This window comes from Berghia stephanieae, chromosome 7 (assembly GCF_034508935.2).
Source record: "Berghia stephanieae isolate SIO BIC M18660-M18661 chromosome 7, UCSD_Bste_1.3, whole genome shotgun sequence".
Taxonomy (NCBI): Eukaryota; Metazoa; Mollusca; class Gastropoda; order Nudibranchia; family Aeolidiidae; genus Berghia; species Berghia stephanieae.
This window is the reverse complement of record NC_088366.1, coordinates 15492854-15514748: the sequence shown is the minus strand read 5'-3', so window position 1 is coordinate 15514748 and position 21895 is coordinate 15492854. Positions and strand designations below refer to the sequence as shown.

General features: G+C 33.0%; 2 protein-coding genes across 9 annotated transcripts in view; one reads left to right on the top strand and one right to left on the bottom strand.

Annotated features, from left to right (window-relative positions):
- The window catches only part of LOC144976782 (kinesin-like protein KIF28), a 102482-nt gene extending 96286 nt beyond the window's left edge, over positions 1-6196 (top strand). For all 8 annotated transcript variants that reach the window (XM_078921211.1, XM_078921212.1, XM_078921214.1 and 5 more), the window contains one exon: positions 5308-6196. In XM_078921211.1, coding sequence (XP_078777337.1) covers positions 5308-5391 — 84 coding nt within the window. In that variant the 3' untranslated portion in view covers positions 5392-6196. The remainder of the gene's footprint in view (positions 1-5307) is intronic.
- Positions 6197-13057: 6861 nt separating this feature from the next.
- On the bottom strand, positions 13058-21878 carry LOC144976777 (mediator of RNA polymerase II transcription subunit 10-like). The gene is made up of 4 exons (XM_078921205.1): positions 21738-21878; positions 16700-16783; positions 15652-15754; positions 13058-14142 (listed from the first exon to the last, which is right to left on the bottom strand). Exons 1-4 carry the CDS (start codon positions 21857-21859, stop codon positions 14047-14049), a joined length of 405 nt encoding a protein of 134 aa, XP_078777331.1. The 5' UTR covers positions 21860-21878; the 3' UTR covers positions 13058-14046.
- Positions 21879-21895: the final 17 nt, after the last annotated feature.

Genomic DNA, 21895 nt, shown 5'->3' with positions numbered 1-21895 from the left:
AGAAACAATATATATATATATATATATATATATATATATATATATATATATATATATATATATAATATATATATATATAAATCATAACCTCGTGAGTGTTACTATTTTTTATGCTAAAGAAATAACATTTACACATATTGAATTATGTGCTTAAATTATACACCGAGGAGTAAATCATGAATTAAAGTACTCGTAAATACAATGCGGAGAAAAAAAATTAAAGATTAGAGTCCCATTATCAAGTTGATTCGTCTTTTGGGGAGAAGGGGGTTATTTTTCATTTTCGTTTGTTTTATTTAGTTACTTTTTCCTTTTTTAAAAAATACACGTGTATTTCGTTTATTTATCTATTCATTTATTTATTCATCCTTTGCTTTATGTTCTTTCACCTTAATGAATGTTTTTCCTCAGCTTTGGTCAACATAATGTATACCCATATATTACCAATGTGCCATCTGTTGTAACGTTTTCGTTAATTCACAGAACCCGCTTGCTTTCATTCATTCACTTCATTCACGTTTTAATTTTAAGAGTATAATAATTATTCAAATTTCTTTATATTTCGTTATCAACAGTTGATTTAATCTATTTCTTTCCTTTCCTTTTTTTTCTTTATTTTTTATTCTTTGCTAATCCGTTGACATCATCATTTTTGTATTTTCATTTATCATTTTTTTTTGGTTGGTTTGTTTCGTTTCTAACTATCACAGTAATACATTTTAACACTTACAGGAGGATTACATTGAATGACCACTGCGAGAAAACAATATTTGTCACCACAGAAGCTGATATTTATCTTTGATAAATCTTCTTGTTTTGTTTTTTTAAATGATAAAATAATAATGATACGGTTTCAGACAAAGCATAAATGAAGAATGCAACAAAAAAACATCAATCCAAAAAATAAAATATCTCTTTGCTTGTTTGACATAGTATCATACTCGCTTGTATAAGAGTGCCACCAGTGCCTGCTCCCTCCCCAATTTTATACTGTGTTTTTCTGAATTATTGTTTAAACGAGACAAGCTCCAAACCTCTCTTTCTCTCTCTCTCTCTCTCTCTCTCTCTCTCTCTCTCTCTCTCTCTCTCTCTCTCTCTCTCTCTCTCTCTCTCTCTCTCTCTCTCTCTGTCTGTCTTTCTTTCTTTCTCTCTCCTCCATCTCCATCCATCTCTCTCTCTCTCTCTCTCTCTCTCTCTCTCTCTCTCTCTCTATATATATATATATATATATATATATATATATATATATATATATATGATTATAGTATTATGTATTTATGTATATGTATGTATGTATGTATGTATGTATTTATGTATGTATGTATGTATGTATGTATGTATGTATGTATGTATGTATGTATGTATGTATGTATGTATCCGTTTCTTTCTGATTTATGAGTTTTTGTTATTGGTCTTTGTTTTGTTTTTTTGTTGTTTTTTTTTTTTGTCTTTTAAAATATAAATATCGCTAGGCTATTCATCTGATGTTTGCCATGAGGATCAAACAAACATCCAATTACTGTAAACACGGATATAATAAAGTTTAATATTTGCATCTTTTTTTAAAGGATATCGTAAGTCAATGTTCAAAGAAAGGCTGAATGAGTCAGTTGTGTGATTACCCCCCCCCCCCCTCTCTCTCTCTCTCTCTCTCTCTCTCTCTCTCTCTCTCTCTCGCTTTCTTTTTCCTTCTTTCTTTTTTTCTCTCTCATAAATGAATAAAAAATACATTTTGCTCGTTTTAAAATGGGGACAAATTGCATATACAAACCGTGTCAGATATTTTTTGTTTTTAAAAATATTTGATTGGACATACCTCACTATAATTTGTTAAAACAATTATTTATTTTTTTTTAAAAAAAGCTCTTTGCTCTGTAGACATATACTCCTCATCTCAAGCATGAATGTTATTTTCATCTCAACACTCTAGTACAGTATATGTGTTTGTGACATAGAATTGAAAAAATGCGTATATTCGTTGTGCATACCCACACACTTCCGTGCAACAACAACAACAACAAAAATAGTATTCTTAATGGATTCACATCATGAAGGTTGTCATACTTTCTATGAAAGACTGTGGATGACCATTGGATGTGATTTCGATTGGGTGCGCCTGAAGATGAACATGTTTCAAGACAAAGTGAGAAATTCATACGCCACAAGCTCGCGTTTTGAAAATAGAGGTGTATAAATCCCCACATAGAAATGATCTTATATTTTTAGGAATTTCAATATATTGGGTGAAAATGATTCAACTAGTAAATCTCAGAGGTTTCTGTTTAAAGACTTTTGACAAGTTTATTTATTGATAAATGAAAAAGACGTTTTCAAGTCAAAATAAATAAAAGTGTTTGTTATTGTACGCAAGCATTTGCCTTGCCTGTGCTGCCTTTGCCTCTGGAATCATTTTCTGACCTTTTAGAAAGAGAAGTTTTGCTTTTTGTGAAAAAAAAACAGCAGCTATAATTTAAAAAAACAACAATTCTTTGCTTTTCCTTCCATTTATTCTTCATTGATTGACCACATTTTAGCTTTTATCAGTTATAGTTTTGATTTTGTTTTGTTTTTAAAATCTTTTTGGTACAACTATTTTAAAGTATTGTCTTTTTTACACTGCTTGCATGTTGTTTTTATTATTATTATTATTATTATTATTATTATTATTATTATTATTATTATTATATTATTATTTATTATTATATTATTATTATTATTATTATTATTATTATTAATTATTATTATATCATTAATTTACTTATTATTACTATTTAATTATTATTATTATTATTATTATTATTATTATTAAATTTTTATTATTATTATTAATATATTAATTATTATTAGTTATTATTATATATTATCCGAGTATAGTAGTATATTTTGTTAATTTATTAGAAATAGTTTTATTGTATTATTATTTTATATTATTTATATTATTATATTATTATTAATTATTATTTTTTTTATTTTTTTATTTTTTTCATTATTTTTTTTTTATTATTATATTATATATTTTATTTATTATTGTGTATTATTAAGTTATTATATATTATATCATTTATTTTTTATATATTAATTAATATATTAATTATTTTTTATATAATTTTATCGAGTATAGTAATTTTGTTAATTCTTTGTAGTGATATTTTCATTAGAATGAGGAACCTTTTTTTTTATCTTTCTTGTATTTTTTTTCTTTGTTGTTTTGTTTTGTTTCTCGGTGCGTGCAATTACAGCCTTTTTACTTTCATTTTGTGGTATTAAAAGTTGCAGAAAATATAACCAGTTACTTTGTTTTAATAATAATTAATTAAAAAGTATGCAAATGAGACCTTCTTATACATAATTTCCTCAAATGAAATAGCTAATGATAATTATTGTAATTTCATTTTTATAATCATGAAACACGATTTTCATAAAAATTTGATCTTTATTCCTATATTACATGTAGTTATTTTGTATCAGATATTGTCACTTGTAATAAACTGAATAGGTAAGAATCCTATAATATTACATAACTTTATTATCACTGTTAAGTAGCGATAAAAATACATTGTATATTAAACAAATTTGGTTTAAAGATCTAAAAAGCTGCAAAATGGTTTTAATGTAAGTATAGAACATAAGAAATATTAGTACATTATTTACATATGTGCATAGTTCTATATCCTCATAATATAACTATCTGTTTGCCACTAGTTTTTAAAATGATATGAATTTTTTATATTAGGAAAAAGATAATGTTTCTCAAGTTAATATGAAATGGATTTATCTTCCTATATAATGTTTTTATGTTTAGTTTTAATTATATATATACATTCACAACATTAGCATAAGACAATAATGTAAGTAAAGTATCATTAAATGAATAATTTGATCTCCTCTACAAAAGAAAGTGCCCAGTTGCGCATTGCACAAGAACCCAGCCACCCTCTCTCTCTCTCTCTCTCTCTCTCTCTCTCTCTCTCTCTCTCTCTCTCTCTCTCTCTCTCTCTCTCTCTCATACACACACACAAACACACACACACATACACACGCGCGCGCACACAGATACACACGCATAAATATATTCACCGATTGGTGTAAACAAAATCAGCTTGAATTAAATGTTGAAAAAACGAAAGAACAGGTGTTTGGTGTAAAAAATAAAAACGACTTAAAGTGTGTGGCGATCGGTAAAGATGATGTTGAGATAGTTGACTATTTTAAATATTTAGGAATAACCATTGATAGTTCCCTCAATTTCTCTCAACATATTAATATAATTTCTAAGAAAGTTGCCCAAAGATTATACATCCTAAGGAAATTGAGAACATTTCAAGTAAGGAAGAAAACTATGTTAAGAGTTTATGACTCATTGATTAAAAGTGTAATTGCGTTTGGCTGCACCATATGGTTTGGAGGATGCCGACTTAAAGATAAATCAAAAATTTCAAATCTATCAAAGAGGCATCAAAAATAATAAACCATCCTCTTGATGGAGTAGAAAGAATTCATGGAAAAGCAATAGAAAGGAAAGCATTCTCAATTACCAACAATAAAAAACATATTTTATACCATGAATTTAGTCTTTTACCATCTGGGAGAAGGTTTTGTCAGATTAAATGTAGAACTAACAAGTATAAATCAACGTTCGTTCCATCAGCAATAATAATTTTGAATATTTCATATGGTACAGAAAAACCAAGGATTGATTCGTTGACTGATTAACTGATTAATTTATTTAATGTAAGATTAACTGACCAATTGATAATGATGATAATTTTTGGTGTCGAATTGCCACAATCGTAACCAATTGAAAACGAAATGAATATGTTTATGTTGTGTATATCGCACGTGTGAAAGAAAGAAAGAGAGAGAGAGAGAGAGAGAGAGGAGAGAGAGGAGAGAGAGAGAGAGAGAGAGAGAGAGAGAGAGAGAGAGAAAATAAGTAGGAGTGAAATATCTGTTCAATCTTAGTTATCGTTTAACATTATAACAAGTGTAACTAAATGACAAATTGCCATATTTATGGACAATAAAGATCTATTATTATTATTATTATTATTATTATTATTATTATTATTATTATTATTATTATTATTATTATTATTATTATTAAAATGGAAAATTATGTAAGTTACCAATCAAATGTTTAGATTAATTACAATATTCATAATATAGTATAATGTTTTAAATATGACCTCAACTAAAAGTGCAATCATTTTTTTAAAAAGAATGCCACCAATTTATCAAAACTAATCTTTTCTTTTTCTTTCTTCTCTCTTGTTTTTTTTTTTTTTTTTTTTTTTTTTTTTTCTATAGCAACCAAACAACACCGGAAAGCAGAAAGTGAAGGAATCAAACGGACAAGGGAAAAACGGAAGCTCCGCCTGCACTATAATGTGATGTGATATAGATCATATTTCATATTACATTAGTATGTTAATTTTGCAATGGTGTAACTTCATGAGGAATTTTATTTATGATTAACCAACCTTATTTTGATATGTTTTTAAAACCTTTTTTTTTTTTTAACAAAAGAAGAATAGGCCACATATTGAGCGAAAACATGAAAGAGATTGGGGGAGAGGGGTAAAATTTTACAAACTAGAAACAAAACTTACATCGTGAAAAGGTTATTTCGGGTAAGACCTACGTGCACATATTTACAGGACTGATTACCGAAGGCGGCTGTGGGCTTGTTTTAACTTTGTTGTATTGGAGAGTATATTTATGTTTTGAGAGTATTTCCATTACAACAATGAGAACATAACTATTTTGGGTTATCAGACTTGTCAATATGTCCTACCTATACGTTCGTTAATTCGTCTTTGAGCAAATGTTTACAAATTTACATAACGCTGGTTTTTAATATGAATGTTTACTGATTAATTCTATCTGTGATATTTGAATTATTTCAACATGTTCAAGAATGAAATAACACCCATTCTGTGTGTTTTCTTGGTTATTTTTTTTTCTTGAATTAACAAATTGTTTTATTTTTATATAATGATCTCTTGATATCATCCGAATTCTTTTTCGCACAAACAGCAATGCATTTTATGTGTTTTCTTTTTATCTCTGTGGTTTATGGGAGTGAAGACATGATTCTAAATTAATTAGAATTTCAGTTCCCAATGCGGAGGTTTGTTTGGTTTTTTGTTTTGATTTTGTTTTTGTTTTTTGTTGTTTTTTTTTGGGGGGGGGGGGGGGGGGGGGGGGGGTTGGGGAGGTGTGGGGTTCTGTTAACTATCAGTTTTACTTTCCATAGTCAACAACATGCTTTTGATTGGTAATTTACCAAGTAAATGATTTTCCCATGGTTACCGTGGAAAATGATTGACTACATAGAAATTAGTGTTACAATCCTCGACAATTATGTCAAATTTATAGAGACATTGTAATTTATTTCTGTTGCACAATATTTTTTTTGTTTATTTAACCATTGTGTCTGGGTATGAAATATCTATAATAGAGTTTCACTTTTCTAGTTGTTTATTTTTGTTTTGTTTTGCTTTTATTTGGGGGGGGGGTGTGATTTTGTTTTAATTTATTTATTTTTAATTGTTTTTTAAGGGGTAGGGGGGGGGAGAGATGGGGGAGGGTTAAATTTGATCTTGGCTGGATTTAGCTGTGCTGGTCTGTACTTTTAAAAAGCCCGGATAAAGTTGCCGCGTCGTCAAATTTTTTTTTTTTTGGGTGGGGGGGGGGGGGGGTATGGTGTGCAGACATTTCATTGGCGCAACAGACAATGTCAACAATGAAAAAAGAGATAACTATCTTGTCCTGTAACAAACAAAAAAAAAAAAGAAGAAAAGTCAGGATAAAATTTCAACATCGAATATGCAATAATACTGCACCAGAGAGATGCTTCTCTTTATTTATTTTTTTTGCTTGGAAATGGTCATATGAATTACAACAAAGAGAATATTATTCTTTAAAGATAGACAACACATAATTTTACTGCCTTCTTTAATATAATATTTGAGTTGAGTTGTAAACGGTGATTGAATTTTATTATTGTATGTCCTTAACTTTTACCAAACATTAAAATGGTTAACACTGCTGTATTTTTTATGTTAATATTATTAATAATATTTACTTCGTTTTCAGCATTGTTTTCTCTCCGTCCAGAACTTAAGTGATAACTGATGAATGAACTAATGTCTTGAATTATAAATTTTGTCTGCCATCCTCATGTTGGAGACATCATAATCATATGAATCTTTCATCCTGCTTTCTACCTCAGTCAAATCAGTGTACAGGGTAAAGTTTTAGTAGGAGTGAGCCATGATATATTTAGATCTAAAGGTCACAGGTCAAATCTCAGTGGAGAAACGAAGATTTTATCTCGTGACCTCGGAGATTGTTTTAAAGACTATGTCCCATTATGTAAATCTATCTCAGTCTGACTTTGAAATGTGTTAAAGTAAAACTTGAAATATTTTTCAAATATTTTACTACCGCTTTGAAATCATAAGTTGACAAATAAATAAACGTTGTCTCTGACTTAAACAAATTAAAGCTAAAAATCGAGAAATCAAGAGCGATTAATTTCAAAGGCTGAGTGTATTTTTAATACTTTAGGGACCTTGGACTTAATTTTTTTTCTTGGGTCAGTGTTGGGCTGAAGAAATGAAGTAATTGAACAACAACTAATTATTTGAAAATCAATGCGAGTAAGGCCACATTGCACGCCCAGTGAAAGAAACATACATAAACCAATTGTAAAATGACCAGACAAAAAACAGCTCTGAAAACGAGTCGTGGTAACTACCTAAATAATTCATTGCATGCGCTTTCATCCCAATCAATTTTCCCCGTTTAACAGTTCCCCCTACACCATTTTTTCATTCATTAAAGTAAAGCATAAACAAAGTATACCATAAATAAATATGTAAGCTAGATACAGAAAATAAAATGAGGTCACTATAAATTATAATGTCATCTCCACGGTCACTGTCACCATCAACAAATACTATATTATTTCAATCAAGAAGTAACACATTATCCTTACTGTTGATTGAGAGAATCCTTTCATTGATTTTAAAATCCCATAATGTTGCAATATTATATTGTTTGGAGTTTTTTGTTTTGTCACCATACAATTCTAAGCATATCGATTACTTCTAGTATTTCTTTTATTTTGGAGGTTAGAAAAGCATTTGAAAGTTTAGATTAAAATGACTACAGCGTGTATTTATTCCATTCATATATTTTTGGCTGATGGCATAGTGGTACTTCTTTGACGCTTGTACTTAGTTGAGCAGATTACATAATTTAAAGTCCCACTCTCGGTGTAGCAAGAAGAAATTTTCCATGATCTCAATCTTTACTAATAATAATAATAATAGATCTTTATTGTCCACAAATATGGCAATTTGTCATTTAGTTACACTTGTCATAACGTTATATGATAACTATAACATTGAACAGACACCTCTCTCTCTCTCTCTCTCTCTCTCTCTCTCTCTCTCTCTCCTCTCTCTCTCTCCTCTCTCTCTCTCTCTCTCTCTCTCTTCCTCTCTTTCTTTCACGCATGCGACATACACAACATCAACATTTTCATTTCATTTTCAATTCGTTACATTCTTGGCAATTCAACACCAAATATTATCATCATTATCAATTGGTCACTTCATCTAGCCTAACATTAAACAAATTAATCAGTCAATCAGTCAACGCATCAATCCTTGGTTTTGCTGTACCATATGAAATATTCAACATTTTTATTGCTGATGGAACGAACGTTGATTTATACTTGTTAGTTCCACATTTAATCTGACAAAAACTTCTCCCAGATGGCAAAATATCAAATTCATGGTATAAAATATGTTTTTTTATTGTTGGTAATTGAGAATGCTGTCCTTTCTATTGCTTTTCCATGAATTCTTTCTACTTCATCAACAGGATGGTTTATTATTTTTGATGCCTCTTTGTAATTCTAAATCATCATACAATGCTTTATATAATATTAAGCGAAGGATAGGTCTTCAATCAACAAATCGCGAAATAAGATGAAATTAGTGGTGCACTTTTGTGTCGGAAGTAAACAAGGCCGCCGCCATTTCGATTTCCTTGAGACAAAAACATTGATACGCACGGCTTTGCTCCAAATTCTCTCATCAAATAATGTTTGAAACGTTTTCCAGAATTCCATGTTTGATCATATTTTTTGCACTCTGAAAACTCAAAGATTTGATTTATAATGTCAATTTTCTAGAGTGAAATTAAATAGTTTACCGTTTACCAGGGGGAGGGGGAGGGGCAGGGGCAAGAGTAGGGTAATAGTATCAATCAGCAAATTATTTTTTCATGTGCATTTCATTCTGTTTAATTTTAATGACATTTGAACCCTGTTGCTCCCAGAGGCAATAAAGTTATTCATTGTTAAAATGGATTGCAAGTTTGTTTTTTTTATTTATTATGTTACTGTCTAATTTAGTGCTGTTTTAAGTTTTCTTTCTTTTAGTTACTTAAAATTGTTAATGACTCAACCTGAAAAGCAATAATGATACAGTGTCAGATATAGAGATATGACACACAACCCAAGTTAATTTTTTTAAAATAACTGGAGTGTACTGCCACAATCTTAGACACTGGCCTTGCTATCTGTAGTAAGTAGTCATTCAGAGCCATTGGGCCCCTGAAGCTAGAGTTTATCCCGGTTTCTCTACTGTGAACTGGACAATAGCAGTCGCATGCTCTGCAATCCTCTGGATAGGATGCTAATCTATTATAAAGTACGTTCTGTTAGATCTAACAGACCCAGCTACCCAATCACTGCTGGGTGGACACAGGGGTCAGTTAAAAAAAAAAAATCTCAATTGCCCGCAATCAGTCCCATTTACTTCATGTGAGAAGCAAGTGCTCTATCAACTACGCTATTGCATCGCCCCCCCCCCCCCCAATCCATATTTATTTAAAGATAAGGTATTTTTATAAGGAAAAAAAACTTCCCATAAAAGAAAATAGAATAGCTAACTGCCTCTCTCTCTCTCTCTCAACATATATGCTTCTAGCCAGAAGCTGGGCAAATTCAAGTCGTCTCAATTCATGACAGGGAGATAAAGCTTGATGGATAGTGATAGAGACAAAAGACAGAAAAGGGGTACAGTGGGATTATTATTATTGGGATTGGGGGAATCAAGCCTTAGTTAAATTGAATGGCATTGACTTCCCTATTGGCATGGAATGTCACTTGCCCCCTTGCTGTGTCCTTTGCCTCTCAATTTCTGGCTTGAATTATTTGCTGAGAAACAGAAAGGTATTCAATTGCACTTTATGGGAAGTTTTATTTTTCCCTGTAAAAATGCCTCACCTTTAAAATTGGAAGGATGTTTGGAAGAAAATCTAACATTGGTTGGGTGGCCTTGACATCCCTTGTAGCATGGGAGGTCAGTAGCCCACTTGCTGTGTATATCTGTTTTGATCTTCTGCATATTTTTTTACTGGTCAAGCCCTGGTTTGAGCTATTCGCATTTGCTCTGATCCCGGCTTTAATCCTTTCCCCGAGAGGAAAACGATCAAATTTGTTATTAATTTCTGGGTTGTCTATCAGACATCTTGTTTGATGAATGATCTAGATCCCTGCATGGAATCCCAAGACAACGATATTTAATAATGCCATGGTGGACGACGTGATTTTTAATAAAATAAATAAACACTAAACGTGCTCAAAGCGACTGACAAGAGATCTCTAGCAAACAGCAACACTTAACATGTAGGATGAGACATAAAACCTGTTAGGCAATACAATTTTTTTTTTCTGACACAGACAACACTGTTGACGGTTATGTACCCATTCTACACCTGAGTATGGTGAGAGAATGTGAGTTAAGAGCCCTTTTCCAAGAACTCAAACATGCGCCGCTCAGAGCGGGCCTCAAACCCTGAACCATCCAATCCGAAGGTGAGCGTCAAACCACAAGATGATATAGCCACACACAATTTAAGTATTGGTGTGAGAGATCTCTCTTCATTGAAAATTTGTGCTTGAGAAAATTTGAAAAGGTGTATACGTGACATTGGAGCCAGAGTTTATCTCAGTTTCTATGTACAATAATAGCAGTTGCTTGCTTCCTTTTGGATAGTAAGTTATCCTATCACAAAGTACTCTCTGCCAGATCTAACAGACCCAGCTATCCCATCACTCCTGGGTCGACAGGTGGATGAGAAAAAAATCTCGGCCTCACCCAGGATTTACTTCAGCCCTAGAATTACAATTAAAGTAAAGCACCCAAGAAAAGTAAGACAAAAGGGATTGGTTCAAATATTGAACAGATGTAGATTCCAAGAGTACAATATCAGTGTACTGTTTGAGATTACCTAAAAGTTTCATCCTGACACAGCTCAGGTCCCCGCTAAAAAAAATGTTTACAAATCATATATTATATATGTAAAACAGAAAATAATACAGTGCATTAATAATAACAGAGCGATGATTTACAGGACAAAAAAAAAATTTCCCATAACTAAGATTACATTTGACTGCTTCACTCCCAGCCAAGGTATCAGACCAGGGCCAGGACAAAACCAAGTAATCTCATTCCAAGACAAAGACAGAAAGCAAGTTGGAAAACAGATATAGGGGGATAGAAAACAGTGACCCCCTGCCCACTATGGGAGGTCAGGAACCCCAACCAGAAAGCGAATTAGCTCTTATTTGTGAAAGAAGCAGACTGAGAGATGTTGGCATATGTTTTGTGTATGTGAAAGGATGGAAGGGCACAAATCAATGTGATCAACAGAAAAAATGAATACACATAAAAACATTTATTTGGTGCAATAGCCACTTAATGTGTTCAAACGCTTTACAAGGGCTTCCAAACAAACTGCCACACTTAACACGTAAGACTCCATGATGCCTGTTATTCAATATTGCAATTTTCTTCGAACAAACAACCCTATAATATATGACCAGATACTCATTTTACTCCAGAGTACTTTCCGCTGCTCAGACCTATCATGTTTAAGTGATACTGAGATGCTAGAAATAGAAGCTGTGGACTGTAAATTAAATAGTAATAAACAAAAGTTAATATAACAGCTTCAAAAAAAAAAAACCCAACATGGAACATTTCGGGCTCAAAACCCTTCTTCAGCCAACAGCAAAAAAAAAAAAACCAATAAATAAAAAAATACATAACTAAATGTTGTAGGCTGAACAAGGGTTTTGAGCCCAAAATCAAGAAATGCATTGATGTACCAATTTCTTCTTTTTTACGAGGTCAGTTGCTATTCTGATTACAAAATGTGACCCATCCTCCCATAACGGTATAATGGCAGGGTGAACCTGATGATTATGGTTTGTTTGTTTTTAAGTTGTTTTACAGGGCTTGTGATACATTTAGGTCATTTCAGCGCCAGTAAAAAGGAAGAAAATAGGATAGTAAAAAAAAATAATATAGATTCACAATTGAAAGTACACAAGTAAAAGCAAGACAAAGGGTAAGAGTTCAAAAAGGGAACAGATATAGATTCCAAGAGCACACTACAGTGCACTTAGTCTGAGATAACCTAAGTTTAATTCAGACGTGAGCACAGGTCCCCACTAAGAGGAATACACTCAAATGTTCACAAACTACTATATATTTAAAACCCAAAAAATGTAACAGTACATAACAGAGAGATGATTTACAAGAAAAAAAAATTATTATCTCACAAAACTATACATTTAACTGTTTTCCTCCTAGTCAAGGACTCCAGAACTGGAGCAAGTACAACAATAAGTAATCCCATTACAAGTCAAAGACAGAAAGCAACTCGGAAAACAGATGTAGATAATAGAAGACACAGTAAGTGCCTCCCCACTATGAGGACCTGATGATTAAAATTGAATGTTAAGCTGAATATATTTTTTAAAAATATGCCTTCAAAAGGGTCAGGGATTTTATTCTCTCTGTAAGGTTTATTTATATTCCACGTATTTTGACTTTAAACACGATTTTTTTTCATCCAGTTCATTCCGACATCATAACAGATCGACGCACTCTGTCACAAATTTGGATTGTTTGAATAACTGTGGTAGAAGAGAACAAATCAGTCAAAAAATTAACGTCAGTCATAATGATTTGAAAATTCATGACTTTATTTTAACATCAAATCAGAAATTTCCCAAAATGAAAACACAATAATATCCAAATGAAAACACAATAATATCCACAGTACTCAATGAATATCAATTGTAAAAAAATTATAATAAAATAATTCCGCTTCAGAGCATAGTAGAAATGCAACTTAATGGTTCACAGTTTTTTTCCTTTCGTGAGGAAGAGATGGAAGGGCGGTGTGTCAACATCATTGTTTTAATCTTAAAAATAAATAAATAAATTTTTTAAATAAACAAAACAATCCGATGTCCATCTCCCAACTCCCCGAACAGAGAAAGAGAACCCTGATCTGTTGGAACTTTGTGACAAACCAATGTCCATTTTAAAAGGATAGCAAACAGTATGCATTACTGTCAGTTTCACACAAAATCAAGGTTAACACTGTTCCACGAGGCTTAAAACTAAAATAAATCCTGCTCAAAGAATGATTTAATTTTCCATAACTCACAATTACTGTACAGTTGTGCTTTCTTAAAATTATCTATCCGAGCCAATCAAACAACAAAATAAAATTACAAATAAATATATATTTGAAAATAAAAACCAATACCAACTACCTTTGTTATTACATAGAAGATATAATTTTTTTTTTTAAATTGGCTTGAATATTTGAGTTCACTTATTCAATCCGATGTAAACTGCATAAAAGCCATTTATTTCTATTCCTTTCATAATAAGTAACATAAGCAACTTCTCACTAACTTTTGTTGTACCTTTATTTTTAATTATGTCTGACATCTTCACTAATCTAAAATTCCATATCTTAATTTCAAATGACTATAAAGTATATTGTTTTCATTTATTGCATTTAATTAACTCTCAAAATTACAACAACATACAATATTCAATTTACCTTTCTAAGACCAAAATTCAAATCTTTTCAATAAGACAAATTAACAACAACTATTTTTAAATCTATATACATAATCAATATTGCATACATAATAGGCTAAGAAGGACCCCTGCCTTGCTTCAGGGCACGGTACATTTCCATCTCGTTTGGGAAAACTCTGGACAACTCTGCCAATAGTAAAGCTTTGAATCTCTGTAGAAAAATAAAAAGAAAAAGCATAAATTATCTGAGTCTTGCATCTCAATTGGAAGAGTGTTGGATCATCATGCAAATGAAAAGGAATGTGTCCATGATTCATTTTTATTTTTTATTCCCCCCACATTGAGTGAGCAGTTAGGTCTTACTGAAGTCAGGCATAGGATACTTTAAATGGAATGACAATAAAAGGATAATGTGGATATTTTCATAGTGCACAAATGAATGTGTATCAAAATGCTAAATATATTCCCGTAGTAAACCCTATGGAACCAAATTTATATTCCATACAGTATATGATGCATGTTAACTACCCTAGTGTACTAACATTGTACAATATCTGTCATTACCAATGGCTAGGTATTCATTCACCCCTGAGATTGATTGGTTATGTGCCTACCTGACACAAAGACAAAAGCCTTACAACTGGTCACTGATCATGCTCAACATTGCTAGAGCTGAGTCATCACTTAAACAATGAGGTGGTATACCACAATATCTAATTTTCTTTATTGCAACCCTCTCCCCCCCCCCCCCCCCTCCTTCTCAGCAGTCGTTGAGTAGCTGCCTCTAACTTAGACCTGGCTTTGACAACTTGGTGATAAACAGCAGCCTTGACAGACCTGTCAACTTGAAAATTTAAACATTCGTATTTTTGGGAGATAAAAATCGTAGTTACACTGTAACAGTCTAGCTAACTTTTAAAATCATCAATTTACCTCTCAAAAGGCTCAAAACAACACTTCAATATCCTTAAAATTATGTAGTCTGGCATCAACTTTCATTTTCACTAAGTTTTAATGACTTAGAGATGCTCACAAATTAATGGAATTGGAGGCAAAATTTCTTAATTCTACATATTTATAGAAGGCAGGTCTGCCCTTGGTGTCATGTTAAAAAAAGGCATAAAAATCACCTTCAGTATCAATCTTCTTTTCATCATAGAAAACATAAAGCTAATATCATATTTGACAAAAACACTAGAGGCACAAAGGAGAACTCTGATAATGTTTCTATTATTTTCAATACCTACATGAATCTTTGTACCTGTACATACATACAGAAACGCACAACTTTTTGGTGATCAATCATTTTAAATCCATAGAGATCCAGTAAAGCAGATCTAAGTTATAAATTCTAAAAGCACTCCAACCCCCCAAAACAAGACTTAATAATTACTTAACATTTACGGCATACGTTTTAAAAAAAATTATAGCACAATATCCACTCAACATGCTCAAAGCACTTTACAAAGGTTCCCTGACCAACAGCAATACATAACATGTAGAACGAGACATGACAGCAGTTAGGTGATATTACCATTTTTTTCCCGACAGACACAACACTGTAATGCCAGGTACTCATTTTAAACCTGAGTAAGGTGAGATAATGCAAGTAAAGAGCCTTTTCCAAGGACTCGACTATGCGTTGAGTGAGACTCGAACCCAGACCACAAGACTACATAGCCGTTTTCTTTGGGTTGGGGGAAGTAATTGTAAGATTTACCTTCAAATTATCGGTTTTCCCCTTGACCTGTTCATTCTTAGATAAGGCTTTCTCCAGACAATCTTTGGTGTAGAGATTTGGATTCCTGCCCTGGTCTATGTAACTGGAACAGACAAGAAATCAAGTTGACATTGAAGTATGCAATGACCAATCAAAATTTTCGGTATCAATTCGATCCTATGATAATACCAATAAGGAAGTGTAATATGATTCAAGATTCAAACGTTTATTTTTAGGCAATTTCCAATATAACTCATACAAGAATATAATAATTTCATCAACAAATCAAGTAAGTAAAATCAATATGAGACATGCATCCTGGAAGACGCCATAGAAACCTCTCCACAAAAGATAATGCATTCATTTATATTTGTTGCAGCTGCTTAACCCTCTCCTTACCAGCCATTTTCAGAATTTTCCCTAAAACTTCACACCCACCCAACACAAAAACAGACATTTCTAACTCAAACAGAAATACAACAAGCATATTCTAGACATAATCTTGCTCGACAATATGAACCCTAATACAGAATGTCAAGTTTTTTATAGCCATGGCAAAAAGAAATGAAATCTGGATGAGAAAAGAGACAGTTCCTTCGTAACAAATCTGACGATTTTCCAATAAGTGGTAAGGAGAGGGTTAATCACAGCAATGTCATAAAACATCATAATATGCTGTGTTAATCATTACAATAAATAATTGAAAAAACATGAGCATTATAATTATAAATCATAAAGAACATTTCTACAGATTTATCATTTATCATGCCCAATGCTCTTCAGAATGTTTTGCTTAGTTCAAAGTATTGACATTTTAAAATATAAATGGCATTATCATTATTCACAAAAATACATATCAAAATGATCAGTAAACTATATATTGAACTATACAACTGTATATTACGATTTTTCAAAGAAGCACGGTGGGGACAAGAGAGAGGCTGACTCTGAAAACTTTTTTTTAAATGTCCAGACTTGATCATTATACTCAAGCTAGGGTGTAGTTACATGCTAAATTAAGTTATACAGGAAAAAGAAAAAAACTCACTCAAACACTTCTAAAGGAACTTGAACATCCTGAATCTGTGTCCTTAGTTTGTCAATCTCATTCATCTCTGTAACCATTGTCTGACTATGAAGGACAAAGAAATACAAACAAAAATAAAAAAATAAAAATGGAACCAAATTTCCCACAGTAGCAATCACTGATTGACATATATACAATTCATATAGTAGTAGTAGTAGTAGTAGTAGTAGTAGTAGTAGTAGTAGTAGTAGTAGTAGTAGTAGTAGTAGTAGTAGTAGTAGTAGTAGTAGTAGTAGCAAATAGCTACACCTCCAAATTTAATTCATCAACCAAGTTTTGGAAGTCTTCCACTGCCTAAAGAATTGTTTCATAGCTTTTTGCAAGTCTCGCTATTGGACAGTGGAGGATGATGTGACCACTAGTTTCTGAGCTGCTTGCCAATTCCCACAGGTTTTACGGTTCTTAAGAGTTTCCAATTGACATATATCATGACTATCAAAATGTCACCTCATTAAAAGAGGAAGAGACTAGTGCAACTAGCAAAACATGGCTCCCTTTTTCTGGCATGGCAGTTTTTTGCATCGCTTGTGGCTGCAAAAAATTGTAAAATATCACTGATTTGCATTGCGGCCGCAAATTCTGCAATTTTATGCAAATTTTTGAGATTTTGAAAAGAAAAAAACAAACTAAAAAACAATAATATTAATTTTTCTTCTTTTAATTTGATAGCTCATGCATAACGTGAAAGATAATAAATCAAGAGTAGTTTCTTTTTACTATCCCATTTTCTTCCTTTTTACTGGCGCTGATATGACCTTACATTTGTTTGCAAGTGCCTTGAAATCCTTAAAAATAAGCAAATACCTTTCTCTTTCATGAACTAATTATGGATTTTTAGGAAAATTATCGCAAATTTTTCCATTTTTTGTTGTTGCAAATTTTGCAATCATGTCTGTAACTATGCTTTAGGTACCAAAATGCAAATGTGAAGACAAACGAGGGCAACAGCATCAACTTATGTAAAATATTGGTAATGACTGAGCATGATCACTGGTTACACTGTTTGCTGCATCTGAATCTTACTGGCTGAAGTTTGAAAAGTCTGTTCAGTTAAATGGTTATATGATGAGAATGAATAATTGAGACAGATATATATTCAAATATTGTAATTTTTGTAACGAATCCTTGTTCGTCATTGTAAGGTCGAAGTGCCATTTCAAGGCCATATTCATAGGCCAAAAAGAACAATTAAATTATTGCTAAGTGGTTCATGTTGATATACGTATAATTCATGTCTATTATTAATATTACATTTATGACATGTTATACTTTGGGGATGTGGGAGGGGGACACCGAACAGTTTTGTTGGGGTTTTTGGGAGGGGGAAGAAACATTTTTCAATAATGTTTTTGCAAAGAGTTCCCAACGTATGTTATTATTGATATTGTTGTTGTTGTTGTTACAAACAGTTTCGTGTGTTGGTATAATATATCCAACTGATGGCTGTTGTGAGTAGTTTACCTAAATGCATAGCATCAATACCCACAACTATCAAGATTGGATGTCAGAAAACACAGTTTTACTATGAGAACAACGAAAATAAGGAACAGTTTACCAGATTCTGTTGTAAATGCAAAAACCCTAAATAGCTTCAAGAGCAGACTAGACAAATTTTGGTCTGACCAAAATGCTTTGTACAATTATAATTATAAATGCGCTTTAGATTGTAAAACCGGAAGTGGGAAGAAACTTAAATCACAAAGACAATGAAGAAATAGAGTCTGGCGAAGAGGACCTATAAGGACCTGTGCTGGAAACAATCAATAAGTATCCATAAGTAAGTAAGTATCACCCCGTAACTTTGGCATCTGTCAATCATATGCCATGTGCCAAGTAAATCAGTATTCCTCCCTCCCTGTCCCTAACTCAGAACTTTTACAAATATAATTAATAAAAATGTATTTCTAATTTCAACAATTTTTTTAGTGGACACATTGGTCTTGGTATCAAACCTATTGTAAATTTGATGCTGAACAAGTACTACTAGTACTGAAGTTGAAGTCAAAACAGCGAAAATCTGAGAGAAAAAAAATTGTCCACTTTTTTATACTAGAGAGGTGGGCCTTTGGCCTACCAACCTCCGCTGCACGTCCAACTCGCCTTGAGCATGCATTCACGTAAAATATAAAGATTTTTTTTTTAAAACCTACCTCTGTTTCAAAAACTAGCATCTTTCAACTTTCTAAGAAACATTTTGATTTTTCAGAACTTTAGTTCGTTAAAAAAATACCGGCCAATCTGACCCGTTGAGTCGAATGAAAACGAAATCTTGTTGTTTACACGGTTCAAAGGAAATGCCGTAAATAAGCTTTCATGGACTTCCTGTGTTGTTTTTACAGTGTCACGTGACCGTTTTGAGAAATTTGTCGTCTGCTACAAATAATTAGACCGGTAGGGGGTAGATATTTTCGTTGGAGCAGAGAAAAAGTGAGTATTATTTCTTGGACTTGTAGAGAGGCCTAGGGTCCACCAGCAGTCAAGTTGATTGAATAAAAGAAAAAAAAGGCCTTTTTTATCCGCCGCCACCACCACCATGAGAGTGAAGGGTGAGGGGGGGGGGTGTTGCATGAAGACGAAAGGGAGACGTGTCGCTTGGTGACCTTGTGTGACGTAGAGCATCTCAAGGATGCTGGCAGCAGTTGCAGGTGTTCTTAACCCCTTAACGGCGAAGCTAATTTTTTGCTTTTAGATAATAGTTTGCTTTTATCTTTATTATTGTTAACGGGGAATACAGCGTTTCCACCAAGAGAGCAGTCAGACTATCGCAACTCGGGACTTCAATTGTCTATAATCATTTTGCCGTTACTTGTCTTTTGATGATAGAAGATTTGGTGTTAGGTCAAAGATCGAATTTCGCCGCTAAAAGGTTGCATTGCTACTGGATTTGCTCCCCCCCCCCCCCACCTTTTTTTTTCTTCTTATTTTTTCACCTTAGTATTGTTGATTGCTATTTCCTTTTTTATGATTAGCAAGTGCCGTAGGAGTCTCACAGGATGCAGGGGTACTGCAATTAACCCTTTGCCAGTGACACTGATTTTTTTTGTTTTCAAATAATAGTCTTCATTTATATTATTTTTTAACGCAGAAACAGAAAAAAAAAAAAAAAACGTTTCCACCATAAGAGCAGTAAGAATATTGATAAAAAGCGCTTTGAGCACGTTGGGTGGATATTGCCCTATATAAAAGCTCATGTTTTTAAATTGCATTTTGTTTTTTGTCTTTTGATGAAAACGGTAAGATTTTATTTTTGGTCCAAGTAAGATTGATATTCGCCTTTAAAAGGTTAAGTTGTTTTGTTTTTTTTTTCAGGTTTTTGTTTTTTTTTCAAATGCCTAGTGAGAGAGAAAAAAACAAAACAATCATACATGTATCTGCAAACAGCAGAACGTTTTCATTTTACAATGAGATGGGAAGGGGAAGGGATAACATTATGACAAGAAGAGAGAGAGAGAGAGAGAGAGAGAGAGAGAGAGAGAAGAGAGGAGAGAGAGAGAGAGAAGAGGGGGAATGGGAAAAGATGAAAGAAACAATGGGTTGCCTGATGATGTAGATCAAAGGAATGTTACAGCGGTGTTCACGGAGCGTACTTCGTGAAACTTTAACCTTTTACAGTGACAGTTTTTTTTCTGCAGATTGCTTATGCAGAATAAATCGTTTCCACCAAGAGAGCAGTAGTAAGAGTATATTTCGACTCGGGCTTCAATTAAACTATAAATCGCAAAGCTTGTCTTTTAATGATAACATTAAGACTAAGATCTGGAGTTTGGGAGTGTAAGATGGAATCTCGCCAATAATGGTTAAAATTGTTTTGATTTTTAAAAACATAACACACACACACACACGAGCGCGCGCGGTCACGACAGCGAGGGCCATCTATTGCATGTGTTGCAACGGTAAATCAGTTTACGTGTACGTAGATCCTGAGGCGAGATACCCCGTTACCGTGTACACACCCCCCCCCCCCAAAAAAAAAAGAAAGAGACACACACACATACACACACACGCGCACACACACACACACACACACACGCGCGCGAGCACGCAGTCTCGCATCCGCTACGAACTAATTTTGCGCACCAATTTTTACTGCACTAATGCACCAAATTGCATTTGGTTTGGCCACTTGGCCTCCTGTAACCAACTTTTTGGCTTCCTCTGACTTTCCCTGTTATATCGTTTTACTCTGGTACCGGTAAAACTTATTTTATTTGGCAATCTAAATATCTAAATGCAACACGTGCTAACGCCACAGATTGCATTTGCTAATGCTTCTATATATACGAATTTTCCTTATCCTATCTAAATTGTTTAACAAATCTAAAGAGTTTTCGCGAGGCTAAGGTGGGTTTGGTGGTATTTAGGCTCCTGCCGAGGAATCTGGCCTCTTGCTATATCTAGTTTGGTCTCTTACTCAAAAATGATCTGGCAATCCTGCCTGGCTAGGCGGTACCTTGATAACAGAAACGGTACCCACACGATTTCGCGAGGAATTAATAATGAAAACAATTAGGATATAATTTCAACACAACTTTTGAAATTCATCAAGGATTGTCCATTACCGAATGTTTTTTGATAGAAAACAAATGCATCTTCAAATCTAAACTGCTTTTGACGGTAAGCGGTAAGTTTTTATTTATTTTTCTGTCCAAACGAATGATTTGTCCTGGTTATAGAAGCTAAGTATTGGTAACACCGGCGCAGCTCTCTATACTATACACTGCCATGCCACGCCTCCGATCCATTGCTGATCTCTCAGGAAAATAGGACCTGCCACTGCCACTACCTCTATTCTCACCCAGGATGAGAATAGCCACTCCCTCTTATTTAACTAACAATAATCAATAACTAAAAACAATAATATAATAACAACAACTCGCATCATCATCATCATCAACACCCAAATGAACTGAATCTCTGAATTCTGAAGTGTCAATTCTGATTGTGGAAAAAAAAATTATTTTAAACTGTGAAAATATTCAATTGATCTCGGTTGACTTACATTTTCTGATTGAGTACATTTTGTCCATTTGGCTGAAAATCGCTAACTAAAATTCCCATTTGCCGAGTGTTTTCAATAAACAACTCGAGTTGCTGTTCCAGAGCTTCGAACTTTTCAGCCATTATGTTGATGGTTGATACAAAATGTGGTCTTCTTTA

Coding starts and splice junctions, on each gene's coding strand:
- LOC144976777 (XM_078921205.1), bottom strand. CDS start 21,859: ATGGCTGAAAAGTTCGAAGCTCTGGAACAGCAACTCGAGTTGTTTATT. Junction 15,755..16,699: donor GTTCCTTTAGAAGTGTTTGA/GTGAGTTTTTTT, acceptor TGTCTGTTCCAG/TTACATAGACCAGGGCAGGA. Junction 14,143..15,651: donor GGAAAACCGATAATTTGAAG/GTAAATCTTACA, acceptor ATTTTTCTACAG/AGATTCAAAGCTTTACTATT.